Source organism: Fistularia commersonii, chromosome 3, assembly GCF_037954325.1.
Source record: "Fistularia commersonii isolate RoL2024-O1a breed Wild chromosome 3, RoL_Fcom_v1.0, whole genome shotgun sequence".
NCBI classification, from domain to species: domain Eukaryota; kingdom Metazoa; phylum Chordata; class Actinopteri; order Syngnathiformes; family Fistulariidae; genus Fistularia; species Fistularia commersonii.
This window is the reverse complement of record NC_141286.1, coordinates 21995363-22021953: the sequence shown is the minus strand read 5'-3', so window position 1 is coordinate 22021953 and position 26591 is coordinate 21995363. Positions and strand designations below refer to the sequence as shown.

The window sequence follows — 26591 nt, the reverse complement described above, 5'->3', positions numbered from 1 at the left end:
CCCCCGGTGCACAATATGAATTTTAGAGATATTTTCATATGCGAAGTAGTTACTCGGCCAACTTCACACCGACTCCGTAACAACACCCATCTTGACACTTTGCCGCGGAGGCGAGCAAGACACGATGGAGAAAATCCAAGCCGCCGGTATGAATGTTATTCCGGACAAAGCAACAGAAACATCCTGACCTCTACCTAATTAAGTCTTTGCAGGGTCTCTCGCTGCATCGCGCAGACTGTCATATAGCTGGATGACACTTTAATTCGCCACATTTCTCCCTGAAAACACACCGAGGCTGTGATCGAATCTGACAAGCGGCCGTGGAAATCACTCATTAAAAACTTGTAGTTTTGTTTATAGGACCCGGTCCAAGAGCCGCCACGACCGCAGACTCGCACATCATTTATTCATTTATTCATTATCTGCAAAGATTATACGGGGAAAAACAAATCCGAGCTGTCATCGATCGAGAAGCGGGGCTTAACCTGGACCGGGTCACCTGTCAATCACGGGGCCACATGTACAGTCGTCCAATACTCACACCTACAGACAATTTAGAGTCCAATTAAATGACCGAATCTTCCTGGATCGTGGACGGGAAGCCCAGAAGTAAATCTAGTGGAACGAGAAGCAGGAATACTTAGTTCCTGTTATGAGACATTTCATTATCAGCCTCATAGCAGTACCTGGGTGTGACGAAGAGCGACCCGGACTGGACTGTAACCTTCCGCCGAACTAACCGGAAGTCACCGGTTTTGACTCCCAAAACCACTCCGCGACTCATGACGTCACGGAACCGGTAGTAAGCCCCGCACACCGCAGGTAACCAACTTAATAAACAATACGATGCGCTTCAGCGACCGCTCAGAGGGTGGGGGTGTCTTACTTTATATTTAATTTGATACCTTAGTAAACTGTAAACGTCTCAAAGCTGCCGTGTAATGGGATGAACTGCTGAGCCGCGAAATGGCCCCGACATCCTGTCCGTAAAAGCTGCAGAACGGAAGGAAGGGTAGCTTGAAATATACGCGCGTACGAACGACAATAACGGGCGCTTTTCGACCGATAGAATCCGATACCGTTCAATACTTTTCAGTTTTATGTTTTACAATTAATTCTAGATAAACCGAGGGATTCTGTCAGGCAACCTTTGAAAAAAATAAATGAATAAAAGCCACGGTTACAAAATTTTACGTTAATGGTCGCACGGTAATTACTGCTTGTGCGCTCGACTAGCAATGATGTAGCCTAAAATTTGTTATCCATGCTAACACCTAGCTAAGATTCTGATTCGAAATTATGAATAAGAGATTTATATTCAAGTTGTTTTTTTGCTCACCATTCCGAAAATTCATATACTTTGAATACTTTTGAATGACGTATTGTTTTATCCCTTACTTGTAACCCATTTTGCCAGATTTACTCTTTCTCTAAACCTCTTGGCTTCTACATGTCTGCTGTCAAGAGGACAGGATGGATTCAAGGTAATTTTTCACATTAAAATTGATTTTTTCCGAGTTTATATGTATTTTCAAAACTAAATTCACCGGTATTGTGTCCATGGTTAAACTAGCCAGTTTGCTTCCAGTAAATGATGAGCTCTGCCAAACTGCAGGGAAAGAAAGAAAGTATCCTGATTAATAATTTACCCTTATTATGTGCAGACACCATGGAAGGGCTGTATCTTTGCTGCATTTTTTTCCCCACTAACTTCTGACATTTATAAACACTTTCCTTGCACCCTAATGATATTAGCAGGCCTCCTGAATCCAGGGTCCGTCTCCCAGTTGGGTAATTAGCCCAGCAGAAACCTGATGAGCTCAGTCTCTTCATGGTCCCTGTGTGGGCTTTTCTGCCTCCGCCGCTGCCGTTCACATGCATTTGAGACAGCCAGCGGCTTTATGGCGACCATAAATTGGCCCACTTGATGAAATTAACACGCCGCTGAACCCTGCATTATTGGATTTATGATTGTTTTTTGGGGGGAAATCTCGAAGCAGCACCGGGTAAGGTGCAGAGGAATCTGTCAGCAGATATTGAAACACAATAGTGCTTTGTGTGTATAATCATCCAAAACTAGGAGTTGCGACATTGTCTTCATGAGAAAAAAAAAGCCCTTCCCATTTACATAGAAATGTTGTTCCTTTGTGCAAACTTACGTTTGAAGGATGAATAGCATGTCAGGGATGAATCTGAAATAATACCACACCTTCAAAAGCCATTTAAAAAAGACAAGGCGGTGTCTACAGTAGTGGAAACGGCTGGGAAGCGAAGCAAACATGACCTTGCAGATCATGGAAGTCTTGGTCTGCCAAATAAATGAAACTCAAAATAGTAATAATTACTACTATTCAAAATTGTGAATTTCATTTTTTTGCATATCTAAATTTCAAATTCATGTCAATGAAATACCAGTATTTACTTTCCCACTGTTGGTGTGCGTGTGTCTGTTTCTGGAAAATTTCAAATACTTGTATTTTACCAGTATTTTTTTACTAGTTTACTCGTGAGTAGTATTTGCTTCCAGAGCGTATTTGGAATAAAATAATAATAATAACATACGTTATTTAAAGCGCTTTACTCAACACTCAAGGACATCGCACAGGCAGTTACAAAAAAAGTACACATTTTAAAGAAACAATGAAAATAAAAACAATAAAAGTGACAAAGTGGAAAAAAATACATATATGTATATGTGTGAGTGTGTGTCTCTGTCTCTCCCTCTCTCTCTCTCTCTCTCACTATATATATATATATATATATGTATATACGTACACACCTATGTATATCATCCCCTTTATCATCTTGTCCACTGCTTTTCTGTTTTTCTTGTGTTAATTCCAGAATTAAAAAAAAAAAAAAAAGACTCATTTTTTCCCTTTTTTCAGTGAATGACAAGTTTGGTTCAACTCCGCAGCCCCCCGAACTTCTATTTTAAAACCAGGTAATTACTATATCCCGAGTGGCCGGCAGCGCTTTGCTCCCCACCAGCATGCAAAATAAAGGGAGATCAAGAGCTGACTGATGTCGTCGTAAGAGACGAGTGAGGTCAGAAAAACAAGATCGAGATGTTTGGGGGCGGGAAATAGAGCGTTTGGCAGCGCAACATCCAGATCAAGTGAAAAGGAGCGGATGTTAAAGTCTGACATTCAGAAGAGAGAGGAGGAAAAAAAAAATGGTTGCCTGGAGTGAAGGACCATTAATAATGTATTGGATGGGCGTCCGCTCCACACGCGCCCTCGTTCAGAGACACAAGGCGCACCTCATCGACCAAAACGCCGGGGAGGCGCCGACACCTCGAGCAGCTGCAGCTGCCGAATCGCCCATCTGTCTCCCCCGTAACGCCCCAGCAGCCAAGCGCAAAGCCTTCCTTTCATTATTTGATGAAGTGATCACAATAGGAAAGAAGTTTCTCCTGGTTTTTTTTTAGCAGTTTGTGTTCCTTTAAATACATTTGACCTGTTTTGATTCGTTTCACAATATCAAATGCACATCTATGATGTCCTCACAGGTCCTGGTGTTTCCCACCGCCGGGGTTGAGTCTGCAGAAACGGCCGGACCGTCCGGACAGATGTCCTTCCCACGGAGGAAAAGCGGTAAAATAAGAATCCAGTGAGGAAGGATCCTGGTTTATTTCCATTTGTCCTCTTCTTCTGTTTAGCAGACCGATGCTCAGTTTCAGAGCAGACACAATAAAGATGACCAACAAACAAACACATACTCTTAAAAAAGTGGGACAACAGTGACGCATGAGAGGATACAAATACTTCAGGCCGAGCATGAATTCGCCTCTGGGCCTTTTTTTATTGTTACTTGCAAAAAGGTCAGTTGGCGGCACGGGCGCTGAATCACTCATAACTACAGAGTGTCGTCACGCATCTTTGCCGGTAAAATGTCATAAAAATACCATTGACGAAAACTGTTATGAAACTGATTAAAATAAATTAGACTTTAGTTTGACCTGAAATGCAATGATTGAATCGCATGAATCTCAAAGGTTGACATGGACAATAACCTACCCGTGTGATGCTCAATATTAATTCTTACTAAGCCTTAATTATGAATTTCTTACTGAAGCCTAAGGATAATAGATGTCTTTTGAGGTCTGCACATCACCGTATTACGTAAAACTAGTGCTTTTTTTTCCCCCCCAGGGACTTAAATACAGAGCCCCCTGACCCCTGATTAGACCGCAAACAAGAGCGAAGCCGCGCCGTTCGACAAACGAGCCACCGTGTTTATCGTGACACAGATATTCAAGACCAAACCAGCAAGCCGCCATCATTTTTAAACACTGAAAATCGTTCTCTCGAGGAAACCCGTGTCTGAGTGAGGGGAAGTCAAGCTCCCTCTGTAATCCCAACAGCATGCGGCAGAACTTGGTGCTTAAGAGGATTTTATATTTTTAAAAAAAAGAAAAAAAGGAATGCGAGGCGGATATGGCGAAAGTGAAAAGCGGAGGTGTCACTCCGGTGATAAACCGGTGGGTAGCAGACCTGCTGAGCGAGAGGAAAACAGAGAGGATTGAGAGCAGGTGAAAAAAAAAAAAAACTAACAATCCGCCAAAGAGCGACGGAAATGGAGCGTAACAAGCGGTGAGTAGCTGACAAGAGGGATGGATTAAGCGGGGCCTTATTCTTGCTTACTAAAAAAGCCGCCGTGACTCCTTGAGTGGAGAATTCCGGAGCTGCCTCAGACTCTGAGACTCCAGCCTCTGGCAGGCATCCAGGGCAGGTTTAATCACCGCTCCTTCTCTCTTTCTTTTTTCTTTGTAACTTTTTTTTTTGGCAGCGCTCAACCTGGAAATAGCTGCATACTGTCAGAGCGCATCCAGCGGCTGGAGGTGGAGGGATCCGAGATGAGATGGTCGAGATCCGGAGAATATCTCCAGGGCCGAGTCCGCCTCCCGCGTCCGGTCTTCTGGAGAAACGCAAACTTACTGGAAACGGGGTAACCTTTAAGAAAAAGAAAATAAAAAAGAAAGGTTGAGCGGAGCAGCCGCAGCACTCGGCACGAGGTTTGCCAAGGCTCCCGAGTCCCTTTAGCTGCCAGATGAAAACCTTGACTCCATTATTCTCCTTAAAAAGAGCCGGCCTCGATCTAATACCTATCTTGAAATAAAAAGAAATCAGCCGCAGCGCCGGCTTGATTCGCGCGGCCGTCCTCGGCCGCAACTCGTTTCCTCGCAGCAGTCATTTGGACCGAATAAAGCGCGGGAAGCGGCGGCAGCAGGCGGCAGCAGGCTGCACGGCGGCGCGTATTGAAATATTTGAGGCCAAATTAAATATGAAATGTGCACGGAGATGTAGCTGTCTCTAACACAGCCCCAGGAGCAGCTGTGTGTGTGTGGGGCGGGGTCTCCGAGGCCGCGCTCCTCTCTCAATTCCAAACTGACTGACTGCAGGAGATAAGGCTCTCCAAATCCCTAACATTCATTTGATCTACGGTTATTTGTATTCGAAGCCCATCCCTCATTTTGACTTTTGGGAAAGGAGAGCCGGCGCCACTTTAATGCGTCTCTCCGTATCTGACATCAACCTCCAGCACAAGAAGGAGAAATAAATTGACAGTGCTGTGTGGCCAGAGATAGCGGGGAGGGGGAAATGGAGGGTGGGGGTGAAGACGATCCTATTAAACTTCTCTGTCACAGCTGTATTGCCGCGTGACAACGTCTAACCGGTTCTTCTTGCAGGAACCCGCCGCCCCCCCATCGGGTGTCACCCGGTGATTTGCGCGTTCACTTGTATTTGCCACGCATCCGCCATCCCATCCCCTTTCGTCGCCACCAGACAAAAGCCTCGCCGAGCGGAAGATCATTTGCCCCCTAATGAAGAGTGGTTTTTCCGCCGCCATCAACCGAACCCTCCTTAATTCTTCCCTCCCGCAGAGACGGTTCAAATTGATGATGCTCCGTTCGTATGAAATGTTGATTCCCAGCCCCGGTCCTCGAGGCCAACGGGGGTTTTCTCTGGGAATAAAAGACTTGAGAGCGGAGGGAAGCGATCAGGATATTACTTTTTTTTTTTTTCACGTGAGAGATGGGAGCCGCTAATGTGGCCCTATGAGGAGGGGGGTGAACGTTCGCAAAAGTCGGTATCGATGCTAATCCTCAAGGCAACATCTGCGACCGCACGCGTTGTCCGGAACCTTGATTTACGAGCGCATCAACTGGACGGGTCACTCAAAAGACAGTCGGGGTCGGTTTGATCGTTTTTGAGAAATTAACTCCCGCAGTTTAATTAAGTTTAGTGATGTAGTGTAGCAAAGTGTGCACGTTATTGTATTGTGAAGAAAATAAGTTAAGCTATAGAGCACCAAATGTAAAACTCCCCCAACCTCATCCTCCTGTCTCCTTCATCCCATCTTAATAAACCAGTTTATTTCTTTTTATCCTCTTTTACTATGTTTTCTTGTTTTTTTATACATTATTTGTAATTTGTAAAGTAAATTTTTCCTTTTTCAAATCACTCAACAAAGCCACAGGGCAGGAACGGATTAACAGCGTAGCTATTCATTTTATAGGGAAGTTTAGTTTACTAATTTAATAAACTGAGTGACGAGCTCGGTCACTTAACCAATTAAACTCGTAAGTCAAGGTTCCACTGTGCATAAATAGATAAATAAAAGTAAGCCTCCGGGAAGTTCGTCCAAAGATGTAATAATTAATAGTTATAATAAGCCATAAAAATTAATGTATCGAGAATTTTTGTTTGTGTTTTAACCCTCTCAGGCTCAAATTAAGTTGTAGTTGCAGGAAAAATCTGATATTTGGCTGTCGCAAATCTGCAACATCTGCCTGGAGAGGGTTAAGGGATAAAATGAAGCCCTTGAATAAAATACATCCAAATGTGGAAGGTAAAAAGGCCTAATTAGAAAAGTAAACAGTTTAGGAGTGAGTGACTGTACAAATGAATACAAACTGGAATAGATTTGATTACTTGATTACTAGGATTCATTCATTCTCAGTGTAGATTTTATGCTATTTCCAAGCTGTGCTATTAGTTTGTGTGTTTTGGTTTTAAACAGATTACCGAGACAATTCAGCGTTAAGCTGGGAAAATATTTTCCGAAAGATCCGTCCCCGGCTCGACAGTGACGGGGGGAATAAAGTAAATAAACAAAAGATGGGAGCGCAAGTGAGAATCAAGCAGGATCTTAGTTTCTGTCTCCATATGCAAATTAACACCCACATTTTTTTTCTGCTGAAGGCGTGCTAATGGACTGGATGCGATGTTGACTCCAATCATCCGAGTTTTTTTTTTTTTTGTTCTCCTTCCTCTGGCTAAATGCGCTGCACGTTTGGCAATCAGAGGATCCGGGCCACGATACGAACCAGTAACACTAGACATTTACTGCGGGAAAATACATTTGATTAGTCTGTACGAGTTGGAAGAGCATCAACAGAAAACCATTAGAAGTGAAAAGACATCATCAAGTCTGAAAGAACCAAATTGAAATTCAGTGAATATCATTTATATCAAGACAAAGCTCCACAACAGGGACACGGCCAAAGAGTTCGGTTAAATAATATCTTATTTCCAGCTTTTGTTGACACCCACCAGAAATATCCCCCGCCTTTGTTATTTATCATGTCCCCTCCATGAAATCCATATCATCCTTCTATTTTGGTAAAAAGGTTAGAGAACTGCTGAAGCCGCCCGCTCCTCCCGACAGCCGGATGAAATCTCAGCTTTTTAAGTTGTAATCCATCACCGGGCCGAAGCCCGCTTTGACAAATTTAACACCGTGCACTTTTTGGGGGGATGCATGCGTTAAATCCCGGCCACGGTTTAATCTAAAGCCGAGCTGTCGTCATCCTCAGGTGGCCATCAGCGCCCCGGCATCAAACCCCGGCGTGCGCGGCGACGTGGCCGTCCTGACGCGGTTCAGCTCACATCAGCGCCAAGTCAAAGTACGCCGCACTGTGGGAGTTCACCTGAGTCGCACCTTCGTGACCCACAACTTTATTGAACCGGATTGGGACCTCAGGTCAGTTCCGCCGTGACCTCCAGACCACTAGGGGGCGCTAGAGATTCTCCCGTAGCCGCTTTGTGACAGACGTTGTTGATCTCTGCAGCCTCTTCATAGGATGGGGTGAAGTAAAAGTTAAGTTTGGGTAAATGAAATGTGCTAATCCTAACCAGTAAAATCCAGGTTACATGATCACAAGTTCTTTGCCTGAATTGTTCCGCAAGAATCTTGGCGTATTGCCGAAATGAAAGCCGAGCCGATATGGGAAAAAAAAAAAAAATCAGTTGCTTTTCAACTGTTTTGACCACCCGGGTATGAAAAGCGGAGCTGACATCCTCTCCATGGTCTTTGGCATCAAGTTAATGACATGTTTTATGAATAACAGTCCCGCCCAGAAGAAAACAGACCATAAAACACAGGTGTGTTTATGCTATTTTAGTGCTGTGTGATAGACAGGTCGCTACCATGGCTACACACAATCGGTACCGAGCCAGTCGACCCTTCAAAACAGACATGCACTGACCGAAGGAGGCGGCTGGAGAGTCTTGGGTGTTTTCTGCAGCCTGTGGTTATAGATTATTGATTGATTTTAGGAGTTTTTTAGAGGACTTTAGCCATGTCTCAGGAGGCGGGGTATGACTTTGAGCGGTGGGAGGGTTGGATTTCCTGCCTAAGTGTCCTTGGGCCAGACATCCGAGTCCGGCTTTTGGAAGTTCCATACGAGTCGATCGGCGCGCCTTTACTTTCTGGAAGCGGTGAATATCCCCCCTCAGGACATATGTGTTTGCGTCCTTGCTGGAGCGGGTTAGCGGGTCAGACCCGGCCGGAGTCCCGGGCCCAGTCCCAGTCAAATCTGCTGAAGCGGCGGGTCAGGTGGATGGAGGTCAAAGAACTGCAGTGGAATTAATTCCAGATTGGAAAAGGCTTTCAAAGCAGGGTGCAAGTGAATGAGTTTATTTTCTGCCGGGCCTCCGCTGACTCTCGCAGGACCCTTGCTAATTAGACCGAAAACGTAACGGCAGATTAGCTCGGACCCGGGGAAAAGCTTGTGGACGGAACAACACCGTCGGAGAGATAAGGGAAGCAAAACCGTTCATTCCGCGCCGTATCGCTCGGCCAGCATCTTCGAACACGAAACGCTTGATATTTGCTGTGTTGAGCCTGATTTGGCGGCGTTTTTTTTTTTTTTTTTTTTTTTTTTTGTTTTGATGGATATGGATTTTTCCCGTGAAAATTGCACGGCCATTTTCTCACAAGAGCCGAGTAGGAACTGATGAGTACGCGAGGAGAAAGGCGAGCAGCTTTATGAAGCCGGGACCACTTCTTATGGGATAATGGAAATTATGCAAATGAGGTCCAGACTTTAAAAACATTAACACAGGGAGAATTCATGCAAATTACCAAACTTCTTGATACCAGAGGAACCATAATTCGTTTTTTTCCTCACAGCTTCTCTCTGTTGCCGCGGTGATCGTGGAAGGAGCTCATCTGAATTATTTTCTCTTGCATCTCCGCCGCCGAGCGAGAGCTCTGATAGAAGTTTTGTAGACGGAGATAAGGCTATTATTGGGGCGACTGGGACCTTTAAACCGGTTAACAGCGACGGCAGGGGCTCCAAGATGAGCGGGCCAGATTGTCGACTTCAACGGCTGTTTACCTCGACAGATTCGCGTTCTCCGATTTCGATTATTAAACGCTGATGGCGCCGTTATTGTCACTGATAGAAACTAAAGAAAGCCTTCACCCCTAGGCGTGCACATGACTACTTATCAGTTAAATTGATGTTTTTCCTCATTTATTTATTATAATTTCAGAAATTAAAGCGATCTATTTTTCAATATAAATGTATTTTTCCTTTTTTTTCAGAATTGGCAATTAAAAGAAGATAAGAGAATGAGAGAATCTCCCCACACTGGGTAAAAAATTACCCTGAATTCAGGGAGTCATAACTAATCTGTACCAAAATCCCGATTCTCATGATTTACCTGGAAATTACCAAAAGACAGTGAGAAATCAACCGCACAGCTGTCTGAAAACAAGGAATTAGCAGAAAATTAGCAAAGCAGCTGTAAGAAATTAACTTGAAGAATGAAAATTACTAAAACAAAAACACCTGTCGTCGAAACGTTATGTCTTATAAAAAGATCAGTGATGCGGCTTCTGAATACGTTCAAAAAGAAATCCATCTTTGGAGGCCCTTCAAGGGAATATTTGAGGAAACGTCTCACCGGCGCGTCAGTCTGGTGGATGTTTTCGTTTCACTTTCATTGTCTTGCGAGGAATCAAACGGCTGTAGGTTCCAGCCTCAGCTCCCAGAGTTCAGTCATAGAGGAAGCGCGGGGGCGCAAAGAACAACTCGCAAAAGAGAAAACCGGAGGTGTGCGAGCGTTCTGCAATCCGAGCAGGAACTAGACTGCTAGGCTCCTTCAGCGCCCGGCGTCGGGCAGCGGGCTCAAACATACACCGCATTGTGGCCAGAGTTGGCATTGATGTCTCAAAAACTCAGGATGTCTCGTTTGACCTCTTAAATTAATTTGTTCATTCATTATCTACACTGCTTATCTGCTTGCCGTTGTCGTGGATCCAAGCTGTAACCAGATGCGAGGCGAGGTTCGCCCTGGACCGCTTTCCTGCCGATCACAGGGCCAAATATAGAGACAACCATTCGTTCACTCATTCACACAACATATTGTGACATACTAGTATTCACTCTTGTTCGCTCGGTTGGGCAATTTCGAGTCTCCGACGAAAGCGTGCTTTTAGACTGTGGGAGGAAATGGGGGTTAAAGGCCAAAATCGACCTGCAGGGCGTGCAGAACCGCACACCTGGTGCGGAGATATGGAAATGGTTGTGGGGGGGCTCTTCTTTTTCCTGACCTGTTTACAGTCTTGGTTTGATCACAAAAAAAAAAAACAAATCCATTTGTAAGCACACCTGATCCATTGCACTGCGCTGCACAAACCATCAGATCTGTGCCAAATAATCCTCTACCTTGTAATTAACAAGAGGACCCTAATGCAGATTAGCACATGGCAAATATGTAATTACGCATCCATCCAGTCATTAGAAATAAGATTAGTTACCGGCGGGGGTTCGTGTATGTGTGAGCGTGGAGGAGAGAAAGCGGAGACGGTGTAATTATGGATACGTTACATTTAATAACACACAAAATGATGCTCCCCGGCAGTGGAGCAGAAGCGAGCAGCATAAGGATGATAGATGGTTTTTTAAAAACAGGGCGCGTGTATTGAAACGCCGCCGCTGTTTCTGTCGCAGCGAGGATTAATACCATAACTTCGCTGAACATGCGACTCCTAGACCCCGTCTCGCCGTCCTTCCCTGTGATGTAATCCAGCATCACCCTGACGGATAGATGACTGGAAGTCATTGAGCTGAGACACGAACCGCGTCTTCCCCCGGATCAAGCTTCGTTCTGGAATCCTCTCCAAAGGCGGCGGTGTTATTTTTCATGGTGTGTGTGTGTGTGTTTTTTTGAAACGCGCCGGCAGACTCTTCAGAGGGAGAGGCTGATCGGCGGAGTGTGTGCTCGCACCAACGCCGGACCGCTCCGGATGAGCAGAACGGAGAGGCCTCATTAAATTTTAATTGCAGCACAGCGCTGAGTGCATTGCCATCTGCATCAAGATGCATGTGACCTTCTTTTTCTTCCCCGTTCCGCCGCCACCGAACGAGGATGTACATCTCATTTGTCCTCTTGTCAGCGAGGCGGCCGCTTGATTAAATGAGAGGCTGTCGGGAGAAAACGCGGGGCTCGGTTAATTATCGCCGTTTTAATCGCAAAAACAATCAAACGTGAATCAAACGCGAACGCTGTTGAGGGTCTTACGAGTTTTTTTTTGCGCGCGGCTCCTCCGTGCAAATTTGACGCTCCTCATTACTGCCGAGACACTCGCACATTTATTAACGCTAGCAATCGGATGCGCGACTAGTTTGTTATGCTGCACTAAAATCTCTCTGAAATCCTTGTTAAGAAAACCTCACCTTTCCACTTTCTCTTTTAACTTTTATTGTACTTTATTAATCCCTTGTGGGAAATTCCTCTCTGCATTGAGCCCATCATGGATGAACCATGAGCAGTTGGCAGCCATCGAGCAGCGCCCAGGGAACAGTTAGGGGTTCAGTGTCTTGCTCAACAACACTTCAACACACAAGGAGGAGCTTGGAATCGAATCCGGAGTGTTCAGTTTTCAAGGACGAAGAATCGTCGCGTTTGTGCACTGTTTACCATTATATTATTAAACTCCTGCGTTTTCGACTCTTAAAGCATGCAATCGCTCGGTTCTCAGGCTAGCTGTACTCGGACTGCATTCGATGTGGTGGGCTAATGTCGTTACTGTCCACTAGGTGGTGCTGCTGAGCTCTGTATTTGGCCTCCTCTTGTTCGTTATTCATATTGATGATCTCAGTCTTAAACAGGGGTTTCAGACTCGCGGCCCGCGGGCCAATTGTGGCGCTCGGAACAATATTTTGTGCCCCCCCCCCCTGCCTGAAATCCCATCTTTGTGTCGGTGTGGCCTGCGTGTTTTTTTCTCACATGCATCTGTGGGTTTTACAGTGGGTTTCAAAAAAAACGTGCAAGGAAAAAATGAAAAAAATAACTTTGCAATGTATTTTTAGTGTCAAAATTTGAAAACAAAATGGTTTTGATGAAAAAAACGTCGAGTGACATCGTAAAAATTTTCTTTTCTTATTTCTATAAAAAACACAAAAACAATAGCAAAAAAAAAAAAAAACGGACAGATAAAAAAATATTGATTTAATAACTAGAATAGCCTTGTAAACATGATACTTCCCATTATACGTGCTACCAATCAATTTTCTAATAAATTCTAGTGCCTAATTTTCCCACAGTGAAAAATTTTCACTTTTAACTCAACAATAATCTAAGGATGTCATTTCATCACTTCTTTTTTAATATTCGTTTTTTATATTAATTCGTCATGTAATTTTTAGAGGAACAGTTCATTACAGATAAAGATTTTTATAATATACCTGTTTACTCCTTTACACTAAAACAAAGGAAAAATTTGGACTTCGTGTTACTTCTTGGTAATTATTTTACTGGGCATCAAATTAGGTCGTATGCGACCCCCGGACCCAAATGAGTTTCAGACCCCCGGTCTACAACGGGTCAGAGGTTAGTATTCATTTTTATACCGGCGACACTGTTATTTACTGCTGTTGCTTAACTCTCGTTCCGACGCGTTAACCATCTCAATGCAGAAATGACAAGGTTTTTGTTGTCAGATTCTAGGAAGCAGCTGCAAATGATTCCCCTCAGCATCCACTCTTGAGGAAGCCCCGCAGAAGAGCGGCTCCCAAGTTGGCGCGTGAGCGACCGCCTTGTTTTTGCCGGATGGTGTTTTCCGTGTTTATCCCTCCCCACCCCCACGTCCCGCCCGAGTTGGGTGTTGCATTACAAGGTGCCGTCTCCAAACTGCCAGGATCAATCTACATGAATAATGAATACCCTCTGATGCTGATGGTCGGGCGTTCTGTTTCGTCCCCGGCAGCTTTTGTTCTCGCTGCAAACGGCTGAAAATTAGTTTAATAAGGACGCCCCGAAAAACGATCTTCCGCTGACATCCCGAGCTGTTGGCGCACCGCTCGCCGTCAGCTGATGTGGAAACTGTCCCAGTTCTGGGAAAGGAGGCGGAGGTCAGACCCCGCCGGGGTCGTAGCGCAGCGGGAAGACTCTTCAGCTGCGATGCAGTGTTGGTTATCGACGCGCGCTGGAGCTTCACAGCCCAAATAACGGCATTTTAGTGACCAAAATACTTTCATCCATGAGGCCAGGGGTGTCAATCGCATTTTCATCCAAGGGCCACATCAGCATAACGGTTGCCCTCAAAGGGCCACATGTAACGGCCATTCTTTAGCCTCAACAAAGCTAGTTTTCACTGCTGCAGTGTTTTTGGATGCGGCTTTTGTGAGTAGTGTTGTGTAGTTTTGTGTAGTTTGGCTTTTAATTCTTGTTTTTCTGGAAGGCCAATTTTGGCATATTTAGCTCTGCGTTCCGTGTCAAAATGCCAACAGAGATTGTACTCTTTGACAACCGACGATGCCTCATTACACAAAAAAACATACTGTTTTTTCTCCTTGAAGCACAAGCATGTATCCGCCTTCACACCTTTCTTGAAACATCCTCCCATCAACTGCATCAACTTTTCTCTTCCTGGACATTTAGGGATCATTTTTATTTCTCAATTGCACTTATTGAAAATAACATAGATGTGGATACAGTGCTATCTGATGGCGGGGTGCCGTCAAAATGTTAAATATCTCATTCAAATCCTAAATGTTTCATGCATTCCCATCTTTCTTGAAACAGCCTTCCATCCGCATCAACTTTTCTGTTCCCGGACATTTAGGGATTATTTTAGGGATCAATATCTCGGGATTCCGTCACTTTGCGGGTAACATGATCGGCATTAATTGTGGGAAATGTAGTTTATGGTCAATGCACGCGTTTGACCGCGTCCTTGCGGGCCAAATGAAATGACGTGGCGGGCCACATCTGGCCCGCGGGCCTTGAGTTTGACACGTGTACTAGGCGGCTATGACAAGACTTAGTTACGCATTTGTTTACCGTTGAGATCTGGGAGGCATCGCACCGTCTCCCTGGGGGAACCGTGGCGGCGGATCGATCCCAGGCTCCTGTTGTGTCGTCAAGCAAGACACCGAACCCCGAGTTGGTTAGCGCCAACCCTGGTTAGCTGCTTGCGAGGAAGCTCCGTCGCCAGTGGTGTGTGTGAATACGTGAATGCTTAGAAGTGTAAAGCACAAGATGCAAAAGGGCTCCATTTTATCGGCGCTTCTTTGACACACAATAAATAAAGAAAGAGACTAGGCTTATATTTAAGATTCCTCCCCGCTGTATCAATAAATGTATCTCAAGAAGAAAAACACATTTTATTACAGGATTGATTTTTTTTTTTTTCCTCTTGTTTTTGTTGCCAGCTTTCACAACTATTTTTTATCTTCGCCAGACAGAAAGTATTATTTTTCATTAATTACTCCCTCGAAAACTCCAAAATAAACCAGTGGAAATAAGAGAGAATCCCCTCCGCTGTATTTAACTGCGACTGTTCCATCGCCTCCATCTTCTCTGTTTTGTCTGCTCTCGTGGCGTCGCCTCTTGCCAAAGTATTGCTTTTTATTACTTTTTGGGCTGCAGAAAAACAAATCGGAGTACAATTAGGACAAATTGAGTAGAGAAGGGCAACCCAACGGTGCCAGCAGAGGACACCTAGCGACAACTCAGACTAAGATTCAACCAAGGAAAGAAAATTTGTATTTTTATAACACCTAGATGGACATTTTTTGTAGTTTCACATCTTCAGATTTTTTGTTCTGAAAACCATTAAAATAGTGTTTTCTCATTACAAACACGCACACACACACACACACATACAGACAAGGATTATTAATGCATTTACATACTGCTGATGATCCTGCAGCTTTGCAGGATAAGTAATATTGATTTAATGGCATTTCAATTACTGATTTTTATCTCAATGAGCAAACGGCACCTGAGGAATTGCAGTAAATGCCGGGCCGAACCCAGGATTAAATATCAGAAAACGGCGGATAAATGTTATTAACCGTCCAAAACAAGCTTCGAATGCTTTTAAGTAATTTACTGCATCGTTAACTCTTTTTTTTTTTTTGATTTTTTTTCCTTTTGCACATCCGCTTGAGCCAACCTTTTCAATTCATACGCCAGGTTAATATTCCAAATAGATTGTTCCAATCAGGGTGGCCGGGATTCCTGCGGCGAAGTGAAATTGGGGGAGATAAAGTGCAAAAATCTGCACTACCACACGGTCGGAGATTGCGATACTGGAACGAAGCGCGTTGGCATTCGAAAACGGCTTCATAATTCATCGGCTCCCCTTCCTTCCTGCGTTCAGTGCAGCATGAAGACAATAATGGTGAGCTAAACATAGCGGCTTCAGCGTATTTATCTCCAAATCCTGAAATCTCCCAGACGCCTTCTCTTGACGAACACTGCCTCCCTGTGGTGCAAGTCCAGATAAACCCATCCCAGATAACACACACTAGTTATAATTACAAGTTCCTTAATCATTATTTGAACATTTTGATGATCGCGGTCATCGTTCCCGTAAGGTTTCATGGCGTCCGGTGGAGAATTAAAGGTTGAATTTCAATCTTCCACTGGTCTTACTGACTGCCAAAATAAATCTTTATCCGTTACAGGCATGCTAACACTTTCAGGTTTTCTTCCTTCCTGGCTGCTATTAAGCACATTTGATATATTCGTATTTTGAATTCTGTCGCATTTTGACTCCCTCTTTGCTCTCTGCTCCATTTCCTGCGTATCCCCAAGGTTTTGCTGTGCTTTGGCAATAAATCAGGGACAGTCATATAAAACAATGTTGTTACTGAAAGGTTGCTGGTTCAGTCTCCAGCTGGTAGATGTTGGTCTTTGTGTGTGTGTGTGTGTGTGTGTATGTGTGTGTGGGTTGGGGGCTAAGGGAAGTAGCAGCAATTGCAGCCTCCACTGCGTCCACAGCTAAAGTGCCCTGGAGCAAAGCACAACAAAACAAATAGCGCAACATTTGGATTTTTTTTTAGATATCATTATCTTAGCTTTGATTTATAAAAAAGAAAATAAATCTGTAAACCAAATAAATCATCCTTCTCTGAAGTGATAAGTCTATTTATTTTTACAAGCTATGACAACATGGCTGCAACAGAAAAAGGTGTATTAAGGCTTTTTAGTCATATGTTACCTGGAATTTCACATCCAGTATATAGAGCAGACACACACACACACACACAGTTTTGATTTACCATCAAAATGTTAAATATCTCATTCAAATCCTAAACATTACATATGTATTCCCATCTTTCTTGAAACAGCCTTCCATCTGCATCAACTTTTCTGTTCCCGGTCATTTAGGGATCATTTTAGGGATCAATTTCTCGGAACTCCGTCACTGTGCGGGGAAAAATGATCGGCATGAATTGTGGGAAAAGTAGTTAACGGCCAATGCATGCGTTTGACGTCTTTATTGTAAGACGTTCTCATGGGCCACATTATATGACGTGGTGGGCCACATTTGGTCCGCGAGCCTTGAGTTTGACATGTTATCGCAAAGTCTGTATCATGAGCCACTTGACACTTATTAAGCAAATTAAATGCCGACGCCGCTTCACAGTGGCGCGGTGGCTAGCGCTTATCCGCTAAGCAAACCCTGCCTCTCAACCAATGACAGCTGGGAATGCCTCCAACCCCCACCCTGCCCCTCACCTGTCGACCCTGAGTGCAGGAGAAGCAGAGTAGATAATGAATGAATGTGTTATTTCATCTACCGGAGTTTGATTTTTAAACTAAGACAAGGGATATATATCGTCTCTACATGGGTTAAAATGTTTTTACAATTGCTGACAGTTGGTTATCCATCAGTGAAAATCCTTAAGTGGCAACATGTGAAGTAGACAGCTGCCTGAATGCATCGTGATCATGTGTCCAGTAAAGGGTGGATTATGGGATGTAGACCCATGTATTGTCAGTCATATCTGGAGGAACCTATCGTCAAACATTGCGTCGCAAAAAAGTGGTACTTCACTGCATCTACTCAATTGTTTGTCTTCATTTTTCAAAATATTATGGGAACAAAAACACAAAGTTAATTTACTCATTCATTCGTTATCTACCGCTTGTGCTGCACTCAGGGTCGCGGGGATGCTGGAACCTGTCATTGGGCAAGAGGTGGGGTTCAACCCTCACCATCGCATCACTCTCTCATTCAAACATCTGGCCAATTTGGGGTCTCCAATTTACCTCCTGCATGATTTTGGATTAACACAAATACAGATTTACATGTCGGGGTTATCGATTCAAATCAAAAATGAATTGTACGGTACTAGATGATCAAAGAAAACCAAAAATTATTCCAGGTGATACTTGAAGGCACCTTTCGGTCAACTTTGGCTGCAGAAACCTTGGTCCTCCTGGTGGTCATGGGGAAACCTCTTGCACCATCTGCTGGTGGTTTCACACAACGTTGCTCGGTGTTAAAACCCCTCATGAGCAGCTTGAATGGCCTCCTCTCTTAAAGTGAAATTAGGTCAAGACTCTTTGCTGCAATCTTTAAAACACCTGCTTTTTGGGTCAGTGTTTTGTGGCTCCGGGCATGTGCTTGGCAGTAATCATGTTGTTTCTCCTTTTTTTTTGTAATAACATCATTTTTTATTGTATTTTTGCACACTATGGAATGTCAGAAACACAGAGGTGTCAGTATTTAAGAGCATGGTGCTAGAATGTGGCTGGACATCATTTCCACAGATTTCTAGACTTATTTATGGCCTGTCTCGTGTGCGTGTGTTTGACTGTGTAAACACAGAAAAGTTAGCTAGCTTCTCCCTAACTACCTGTAAAAACTTACGGTGTCACGCCGGCAAAGGTGGTTGATTGGGAATGATTCATGCTGTGATCAATAGATCCTCGGCAGGTGTTCTTTTGAGGCCTCCTGGTGAAGCACAGCAGCGTCTCTCTGGTGATCATTTTTCTTTCTTATCGGTTCAAACGCCTTGCGCCCCGGCGGCGCGTTGCACGGTCCAGACTCCCGCTGTGCAGCCAGTGTGTCTTCAAACCCACAGAGCTTCAATTTAAATCCCGGCTCCGATTACAGCTCTGCTACACGGGCTCAATTATCCACAAATGGCATTGAGGTTGTGAACAACACAAGTAAATGAATAACATTTGACGAAATGGCAGAGCCACGGTCTTCGGTCTTGAGTTACGTATTGCAAATTAAAGGTGTAATTTAACATTTTCCTCATTGTAAACCTGCTTATTAGTGCAATTGCATATCATCAGATCAAAAAAAAAAGCAGCTGGTTTAAATTTTTCTCTACGTATTGATATGTGATTTTGAATGTGTTTGTGCAACGTCGTGAAAAAAAAAAAAAAAAACAGTGTCGTGTTTCTAATCTTCACCATCCAGTGACAAATTTCATTAATCTAAAAATCAATATTGGAGTGACGAGCTAGATAGCTGGTATTCCCTGTAAACAAGGCCAGCATTTGTGGCGACGTGAAAGCAGCTTGTTTGACATTTGGTCATCTTTAATATTGGAACAGGCAGGAGACAGACTGCATGGGGTGCAGTGAGGGAGGAACGTTGGCCAATCGGAGTGACGCCAATCCCTGGAGTTCCTGTGTGTGTGTGTGTGTACGTGTGTGTGTGTGTGTGTGTGTGTGTGTGTGTGTGTGTGTGCGCATTCAATACAAACCTGTCGCCATTGGTCACAATGATTTGATCTGATCGCCACAATTTGGTTTAAAATGGTTTCGGTATCTGCAATAATTGAGGGAAAAAAATCACAATATTTAAATGAACTAAATGTGAATTAACAGCATATTGAGTTGTGTGATCAGAATAAAATTCACAGGAATTTTAAAAGAAGTAGGTCAATTCTGAAATTTAGACACAGAAAATCTGCATGCAGTATTTTAGGTATTTAAAATTTGTAGAAAAGCTGATGTTACACGATCGACCCGCTTTATACAATTTGTTAAAGGTGGCCAGTTTCATATTTAACATCCGCATTTTCCTCTGATTTTGAAAAAAATCAGAAGGGAATTTACAGACAGGAAAGGTGATAAGCAATTGGTGTGGGGGGGGGTAAAAATCATTTAAAAAAAATCCTAAAAACAAAAACTATGATTGTAGATGTTGGCAGTAAAATAAAAAATAAAAAGTAATCAACAGAAAAAAATCCACAATATCATATAATAGTGTGGCAATGTGGAAATATTAATATCCATAATGGCAGTTTGACCAAATCCCATCTGCATTAATTTTGAAATATTCCTTGAGAGTTTTAAAAGGGGGCTGGGCCTCAACTCGTCTCACCCTTCAGTCAGTGAAGAAGACTTTGCTTCCCCCTTGTGGTGAAAACCTGGAAGCCAGGCCGGGAGTCCAGAGTCCTGCAGGCGGTCCTGGTTCAGGGTCTCCTCGGTGGAGCGTCGGTGTCTCTCCCGTCCGAAGGGTCACTATATCAGTAAGGAGAAGGCGGAGGGCCGGGGTTGTTTTCATTTTCTCATTTTTCTTTTCTCCCAGTAACTGTAAACACGAAAGTTGCTTTTTGTGTGATTTTATTGCTCCCACTCATATTTATAAATAATGCATGCATTTCCTGCTTTACATGTTGTTTTTAGATGCCTCATATCTCTTAGTTCCACAGTTAAAAAAAAATAAATGTGGTGTCCAATTTGCATAATGTTTGTTTTTGCCCCTACATTTTGATTTTTCATATTTGCATATTAGAGCCAAGGTCCTGTGTGTGACGGCGTGGAATCTTGATTTCAGATCTGCGATTTTAATCCTGGCCAATCTCACATCACAAATATATTAACACAACAGTTGTTTGCGGAGATGCAAATGAGTAAAAGTTGGGTATCTTCACTGTCCTTGTACTGCAAAATACATCTCTGTATTTATTATATATAACTCCCACATGAGATTTATGCTGAGCCAACAGTAATGTGGTAGTTTATTAAAATATAGATCTTTTTTTTTTTACCCACATGTGATGATGTCTCAATGGGGGCGATACTTTGTTTTAAAAAAAAAAAAGACACACAAAAACACCAGTCAGTACAGCGATTTATTTTATGTCAGGTACCGAACAAGTGAAACAAGTGAGCGAAATCGAGATAATTCGGACACACTGGCGTTTCCTGTGGCCCATCTCCCATCCATCCATGTAAACTTCAAACAACCAAACCCCGACAACAAAACCCCACCCAGTTTAGAAGGCGCGCTCTGATTGGCCGGCACGTCTGTAAATCCGTTCCCTCTTTATTCGGCCGCCCTCATTGGTCGGCGGTGACGACAATCCCGGCACGTGGTCCCGCCCACCGAGCGGATCAAGTTTGAATGAACAGGCAGCAGTCTGTCCTGGAGCTGCTACTTGCATTTGCGCTATTTACTAAAAAAGTGTGTAATCTCCCTCAAGTCGGCGCCGATTTCCAGGATGGAAATGAAGAAGAGGATCCATCTAGAGTTGCGGAACCGCACTCCGTCAGACGTAAGTGGGCGCCCTGCCGGTCATGTGTCATTCTCAGCTAATGGAGAATCTTCCGTGCGGTGTCTTGGCGTGGGGGGATACAAAGTTTCTCGCAAGTTAAAAGATGCCGTGGACCGCCGTTCCTCCGCGGATGTGCTCCCGGCCGGCCGGCGCTGCAGAATCGCCCGCCTCAACTTTTGCGCGACGGTCGAACTCCACGTTCTCAACGCCGTGCAGTTTGGAGAATGCAGCGCAGCCTCCCGTGTCAGCGGTATAAACAAGACGAGCGGCGTTAAGGAGCCATATTTGTAACTTTTCGTCTAGCGACGGGTCCCGCTTCGGTGAAAAAAAAAATTAATTAATTTAAAAAAATCCCCCCTTCTTGTTGTTGTTCGCACACCTCCGACCGGGGGGGCGGAGGTGGTGGTGGGGGGATCCACGGTAGCGGTGCCGTGTCGGTTTCCGAGCGCGTCGAGAATGCGGATACTCAAAGTAATGAAATTATCATCGATGCATAAAAGCCTTGGAGAGCCGCTTTCCCCGGTTAGCCTCACGGCCGGGACCCCGTTCGAGGAGCCCGGGACTTCGGCGAGTCGTGTAACCGCTCGGAGGGCGCCCTCGACCCGGAGCCACCGGGCGCACAGATGGCCGACGGCGAGCGCTGCTAGCGCGGACTCGTAAACGGCACCGGGACCGGGGCGAGTGCGGCCGGCGGACCGGCGATCGGGAGCGGGGGGGGGATGGGGAGGGAGGAGGCGCCGCGTCGAGGGCCGACCCCCGGGGAACCGGCGCTCGGTCGGGCTGCCCGTGGCCGAGCGTGGACTCCCGGTTTGCGGCCGTAATGAAAACAAACAGTCGCGCCGCGTTGTTGTCTCGTCCTCCCCTCCTCCTCCTCCTCCTCCTCCCCCTCCCCCCTCGCAGAACTAGGACAAGCCGCCATTTTACCGAGAAACAAAGACGGCTGGAAACCCGCGTCTTTCGATACAAACGGCGGACGGTCCGTCATACCTTCTATTAAAAATACAGATAATAAAAACAAGACGACACGGCGTCGATTCCAACCAGGCGAGCGTTTGTCGCGGGCAACAAAAGAAACGTTTGCCCGGGAGCGATCTAATGGGCTCCGGCTGCCCCTCCTACTCACGGATGACCCTGTGCGCGACTCGTAGGCTGCCGCTCGGCTCCGCGCACCTCCCGCCACATTGATCGTCTCTTTTTGTTTCCCCACCACACACACACACACACTCTCTCTCGTTTGTTATTTTATTTCTATTTTCCCTTCAAGTAGCATCGTTTAGCGTTTCCGTCACGGTCGACGAGCCCGTCGCGTTAGCAGGAGAACGACTTTCCGTCAAACGTTCGACGATATTTCATCGTGCGTCCCTCGATGCTGATTGGCTGAGTCACGCTCGAGGCCGCGGTGGAAAAAACCAATAGGCGTCCGGATAGTGGCACACCTGTGACCGCGTGTCAGCCTTATCATGTATCAATGCGCCATGTTCTTCTTCCGGCGAGCCGGGCGTCTTGTCTAACGGTTGTTTGTGTCGCAGCTATTACCCCAATAAATTCCGGTTAAATGAAAAACAAATACAGAAGAACAGTTCCCTCTGTCATCACCATCATTATTGACTTTTGTTCAATCTGGAGCCCTTTTTTTAAATCAAGTCGAAGGATCATGTCATTAAACAAACACCTGGAGAATGAGCAAGCTAGCTAGCTAGCGAGTGAGTTTTGCTTAGTACCGTCAAGAGTGTTTTTAGAATAGACATAAACTCAATAGGTGAATATTTTTCATGAAGGCTGTGTTTTAAAGTCATGAAGAGTTTCGCATCGGTTGTTTCGATGCCGTGCAGGCGCCCTTTTTAGATAATGTGACGTGTATGTGTGTGTTTGTCCGGCAGGTCAAAGAGCTAGTGCTGGATAACTGTCGCTCGAACAAAGGCAAGATCGAGGGTCTGACGGACGAGTTTGAGGAGCTTGAATTCCTAAGCACAATCAACGTGGGGCTGACGACAGTCGCCCACTTGCCGAAGCTAAACAAACTCAAAAAGGTCTGTTGTTTTACGCACGATCCTCGATTCCGGGGCTTCGAGTCAGAGCTCGCGCTAACCCTCACCCGTGTCTTTGGACTAATCCTCAGCTTGAACTCAGCGATAACATGATCTCAGGGGGGTTGGAGGTGCTGGCGGAGAAATGCCCCAACCTGACACATCTCAACCTCAGTTGCAACAACATTAAAGACCTCAGTACAATAGAACCGTTGGTAAGCGGTGGGCTTTGGGAGAAGTGCGGCGTCCTGCGCGCCCCTCCATGTTATTCATCAAACTCCTCTTTTGACAGAAAGAATTGGGGACCCTGAAAAGCCTAGATCTGTTTAACTGCGAGGTGACAAACCTCAACGAATACAGAGACAGCGTGTTCAAGCTACTACCCCAGCTAACCTATCTGGACGGCTACGACAAAGACGACAAGGAGGCGCCCGACTCCGACACCGAGGTCTACGCGGAAGGCCTGGATGACGACGAGGACGACGAAGACGGTAAGCTCCGGGGTCCGCGGCCCCGTCTAAGACCCTCGGCCTCTTTGGCAACGCGGGGGCTGAACGCGAGCGTGTCCGCGCAGATGTAGACGAGGAGGAGTACGATGAGGACGCGGCACCCGGAGATGAGGAGGACGAAGAGGGAGAGGATGACGAAGAGGAGAATGAAGAAGAGGAAGAGGAGGACCTCAGCGGAGAGGTGAACGTCGTCTCGCAACTTTGCTTAATCTAATCGTACACGTTGAACTATTTTTTTTCTGGATTTCGGAAATCAGGGTCCATCATTTCACCATCGGCGATTGAGCGCAGACCGTCGTCCGATGAAGATCGTTTGTTTTGACCTTTATCCGCTCTCCGTCTTTTTGCTATTTTGTTAATCTGCTTTGCTCGGATTCACAGGACCTTCTTTCAAAATCCGCAAAGACCAAAACACCGCCTCAAGCGCTGGACATGAAACAGGAAGCTACAAAGGCTTAGCAAGAACTTAATTGAACATGAGCTGCCACTTAGTCGTAACCTAGGAAAGGATCATTATTATTATTTTCAGTTCAAACGATTCTAGCTCTAAGGCCAGATTTCTTGGGAAATGCTGATGGAAATATTCAGAACCCCTCAGCATTTAAATCAGAAATAAACACTTGATACGCAATCATACACATGTAGCAGCACTCCAAGTTGCTGCTATCATATATCACAGTGGGTTTGATTGTTTTGGTATTTGGTTTTGATCAATATCTTCCAAACACCGAAGCAACAAACTGAAATTATAGTCACTGCCAAACTCAGTCTGTAGCAAATGGAGTAACGCTCTGTTTCTCATCTTCCTGCAAAGGAGGAGGAAGAGGACGATCTGAATGACAGGGACGTCGATGACGAGGAGGACGGAGGTGAGTAAAGTCAGCTCGCGGGAATAAAAAACAAAAACAAATGCAAAACGCATCAGTTAATGATGGAGAGCTGCAACCTGGTAAAAACTCGTCTCTTGCAGCGGAGGGGGATCGAGGTCAGAAGAGAAAAAGGGACCTGGATGAAGAGGGCGAGGACGACGACGACGATGACTGAGTCCCTTTTTTCCTCTTTTTCTTTTTTTTTTTTTTTTTTTTAGAAGCTAAGGTGTGACTTTTTTTAATCCCCCCCTCCCGCCGTTTCTCTGGTCACTTCCCAATAACCCGATGTTCCTCCTCTCCCCCCAACCTCCCGTTTCATATTGCAGTAGTGTTTTATTTTATTTTTTTTGTTATAATTTTTTTTTTCTTTTTTGTTACCGGCCAGTCAGAGGGGGGTTCGCCTGGAGAAAAACGTTTTAAATTTGTGTACCTTTTTTGAAGCTCCAGTCTTTTACAGTCCACTTTTAACTCCCGCGTGGACGCAATGTTTGTAATATAAAAACAACGGCAAAGATAAAAGCTTTTTAAGAACCCAATCTGCCCCGATCTCCTCCTCCTCCCCATTTTCTCACTGTTTCCGATGATGTCCGTATTTTAAGATCTCCCCACCGGCAACATTACCAAAAGGAAAATTAAAATAAAAAAAAAAAAATCAACGCATGTCAATACATTTAAAAGTCAACTACTGGATTCCGTGTAAGGCTGTGTCCTCTTCTCGTCTTATTTTCTTTTTTCTTTTTTTTTTTTTTTCTTCTTAAAAATTAAGTTATGTGTTTTTGTTGTTTTGTCGCCAGTTTGCCATTTATCTCTCTGCTGTCCTGGTCTGAACGTGCAACAGTGTGACCCCCTCACCGGGCATATTTTTAAATCTTAGCAAAAAAAAAAAAAGAAAATGGAAAAAAAAAAAAGTAATAACGATAATAATGTCTGCCCCTGTCAAAGCCGCTCCTCCTCTTTAAACCCTCAACTTTGATAGTTCGGAAATTACGTGTTCTTGTAAATAATGACCAAATCTATTTTTTTGTATTCTCTTTGACGGCGGCAGACAGCCAAGCGGACACCGGAGGGGAAAGAAAGCTAATCGTAACCGGACATGAATCATGTATGCTGCTATATCCGAAAACACGCAGTGTGAAATTTCTTGAATCTGAACTTCACTTTGTATCACAATCTCTCCATCGCGTCACAAGTCACTCTTCACTTCCTTTGTTTTTCTTTCTTCTCTCCGTCGTTCCTTTCTGTGACACGCAGGTGGCAGTGTTTGAACTCGTGACAGTAGTGTAGAGAAGTTCTCGACTATAAATGGAGGCTGCAGCTGCAACTTTGTGAACCGTATCGTTTTTATCCAATTCCTAAACTCCGGAAATTCTTCTTACGACTTTGCTGTCACTGTCATACATGATGGTCAAATTGGCCTACCTCAGTAATTTTTTTTTTCTTTTATTTTTCTTTTCTTTTTTTTTTTCCCTCCCCTTTCCACTCTTAGCGCTGAATCCACTGTCCTCAGCCAAATTCTGTTCCCCCCCTCCCTCTCATTCACTTCAATAAATCCCTTTTATATATGTTCGGGCATGTGTGGTCCTTGCTCAGCACTGTGAGTCCTCCTGTTTTGGGTTTCTTATGTTTTTTTTTTCCCCCGGCAGACCGGCGTGGAACTACAGCCTGAATTCAGCTCTTATTTCAACCATCAGACTCTACAAGATTCTCTAGATTTAATTTTTTCAGCACAGCATTCCGATTCTAGCAAAATTAGTCGATTTGAAGGTTAACGTCGGGTCTGAATGTTCTCTGATCAAAAGTACAAGTGCGAGAGTCTTTTAGTTGGACTTTATGTGTCTGATTTTGCCCAAAAAGGGCAAATTTCTCCGGTGAGTAATGACCACCTGCATCTGATTCACAGTCAGAAAGATGTCAGGCATCAGAAATAACACTTCTAATTGGAAGAACCAGAATAACCTCTAACGACTGAAGGGAACAGTCAAAAGGAAAAGAAGTCTTCTTGATGACGTTAAACCTAACATCAACATTTGGAAAATTGTTGGAGACCCACCAACTGCCTGGAAGGCAGATCTCACTAACCGCCCAAATACAAAAAATATTGCACCATCAAGGTTTTTTTTTTCGTTTT

The 26591-nt window shown here is 44.6% G+C and overlaps 1 protein-coding gene and 1 long non-coding RNA gene across 5 annotated transcripts; both read left to right on the top strand.

The window, feature by feature from the left end:
* The first annotated feature begins 806 nt into the window (after positions 1–806).
* Positions 807–8017, top strand: LOC147235848 (uncharacterized). Its single transcript, XR_015104220.1, has 6 exons — positions 807–871; positions 1418–1484; positions 2889–2944; positions 3512–4595; positions 4792–4950; positions 7823–8017. It is a non-coding gene; the product is annotated as an uncharacterized LOC147235848 (long non-coding RNA).
* Positions 8018–20901: 12884 nt separating this feature from the next.
* On the top strand, positions 20902–26025 carry anp32a (acidic (leucine-rich) nuclear phosphoprotein 32 family, member A). Of its 4 annotated transcripts, none has more exons than XM_086144157.1 (7): positions 20902–21058; positions 22939–23088; positions 23178–23300; positions 23378–23576; positions 23660–23775; positions 24409–24463; positions 24565–26025. In XM_086144157.1, exons 1-7 carry the CDS (start codon positions 21005–21007, stop codon positions 24636–24638), a joined length of 771 nt encoding a protein of 256 aa, XP_086000283.1. In that variant the 5' UTR covers positions 20902–21004; the 3' UTR covers positions 24639–26025. The 4 variants fall into 4 exon arrangements, with proteins under 4 accessions (XP_086000283.1, XP_086000281.1, XP_086000284.1 ...); XM_086144155.1 differs by lacking the exon at positions 20902–21058 and adding an exon at positions 21179–21308; XM_086144158.1 differs by lacking the exon at positions 20902–21058 and adding an exon at positions 21492–21529.
* The last annotated feature ends 566 nt before the right edge of the window (positions 26026–26591 follow it).

Coding starts and splice junctions, on each gene's coding strand:
- anp32a (XM_086144155.1), top strand. CDS start 21,189: ATGTGCTCCCGGCCGGCCGGCGCTGCAGAATCGCCCGCCTCAACTTTT. Junction 21,309..22,938: donor CGCAGCCTCCCGTGTCAGCG/GTATAAACAAGA, acceptor TTTGTCCGGCAG/GTCAAAGAGCTAGTGCTGGA. Junction 23,301..23,377: donor TCAGTACAATAGAACCGTTG/GTAAGCGGTGGG, acceptor CTCTTTTGACAG/AAAGAATTGGGGACCCTGAA.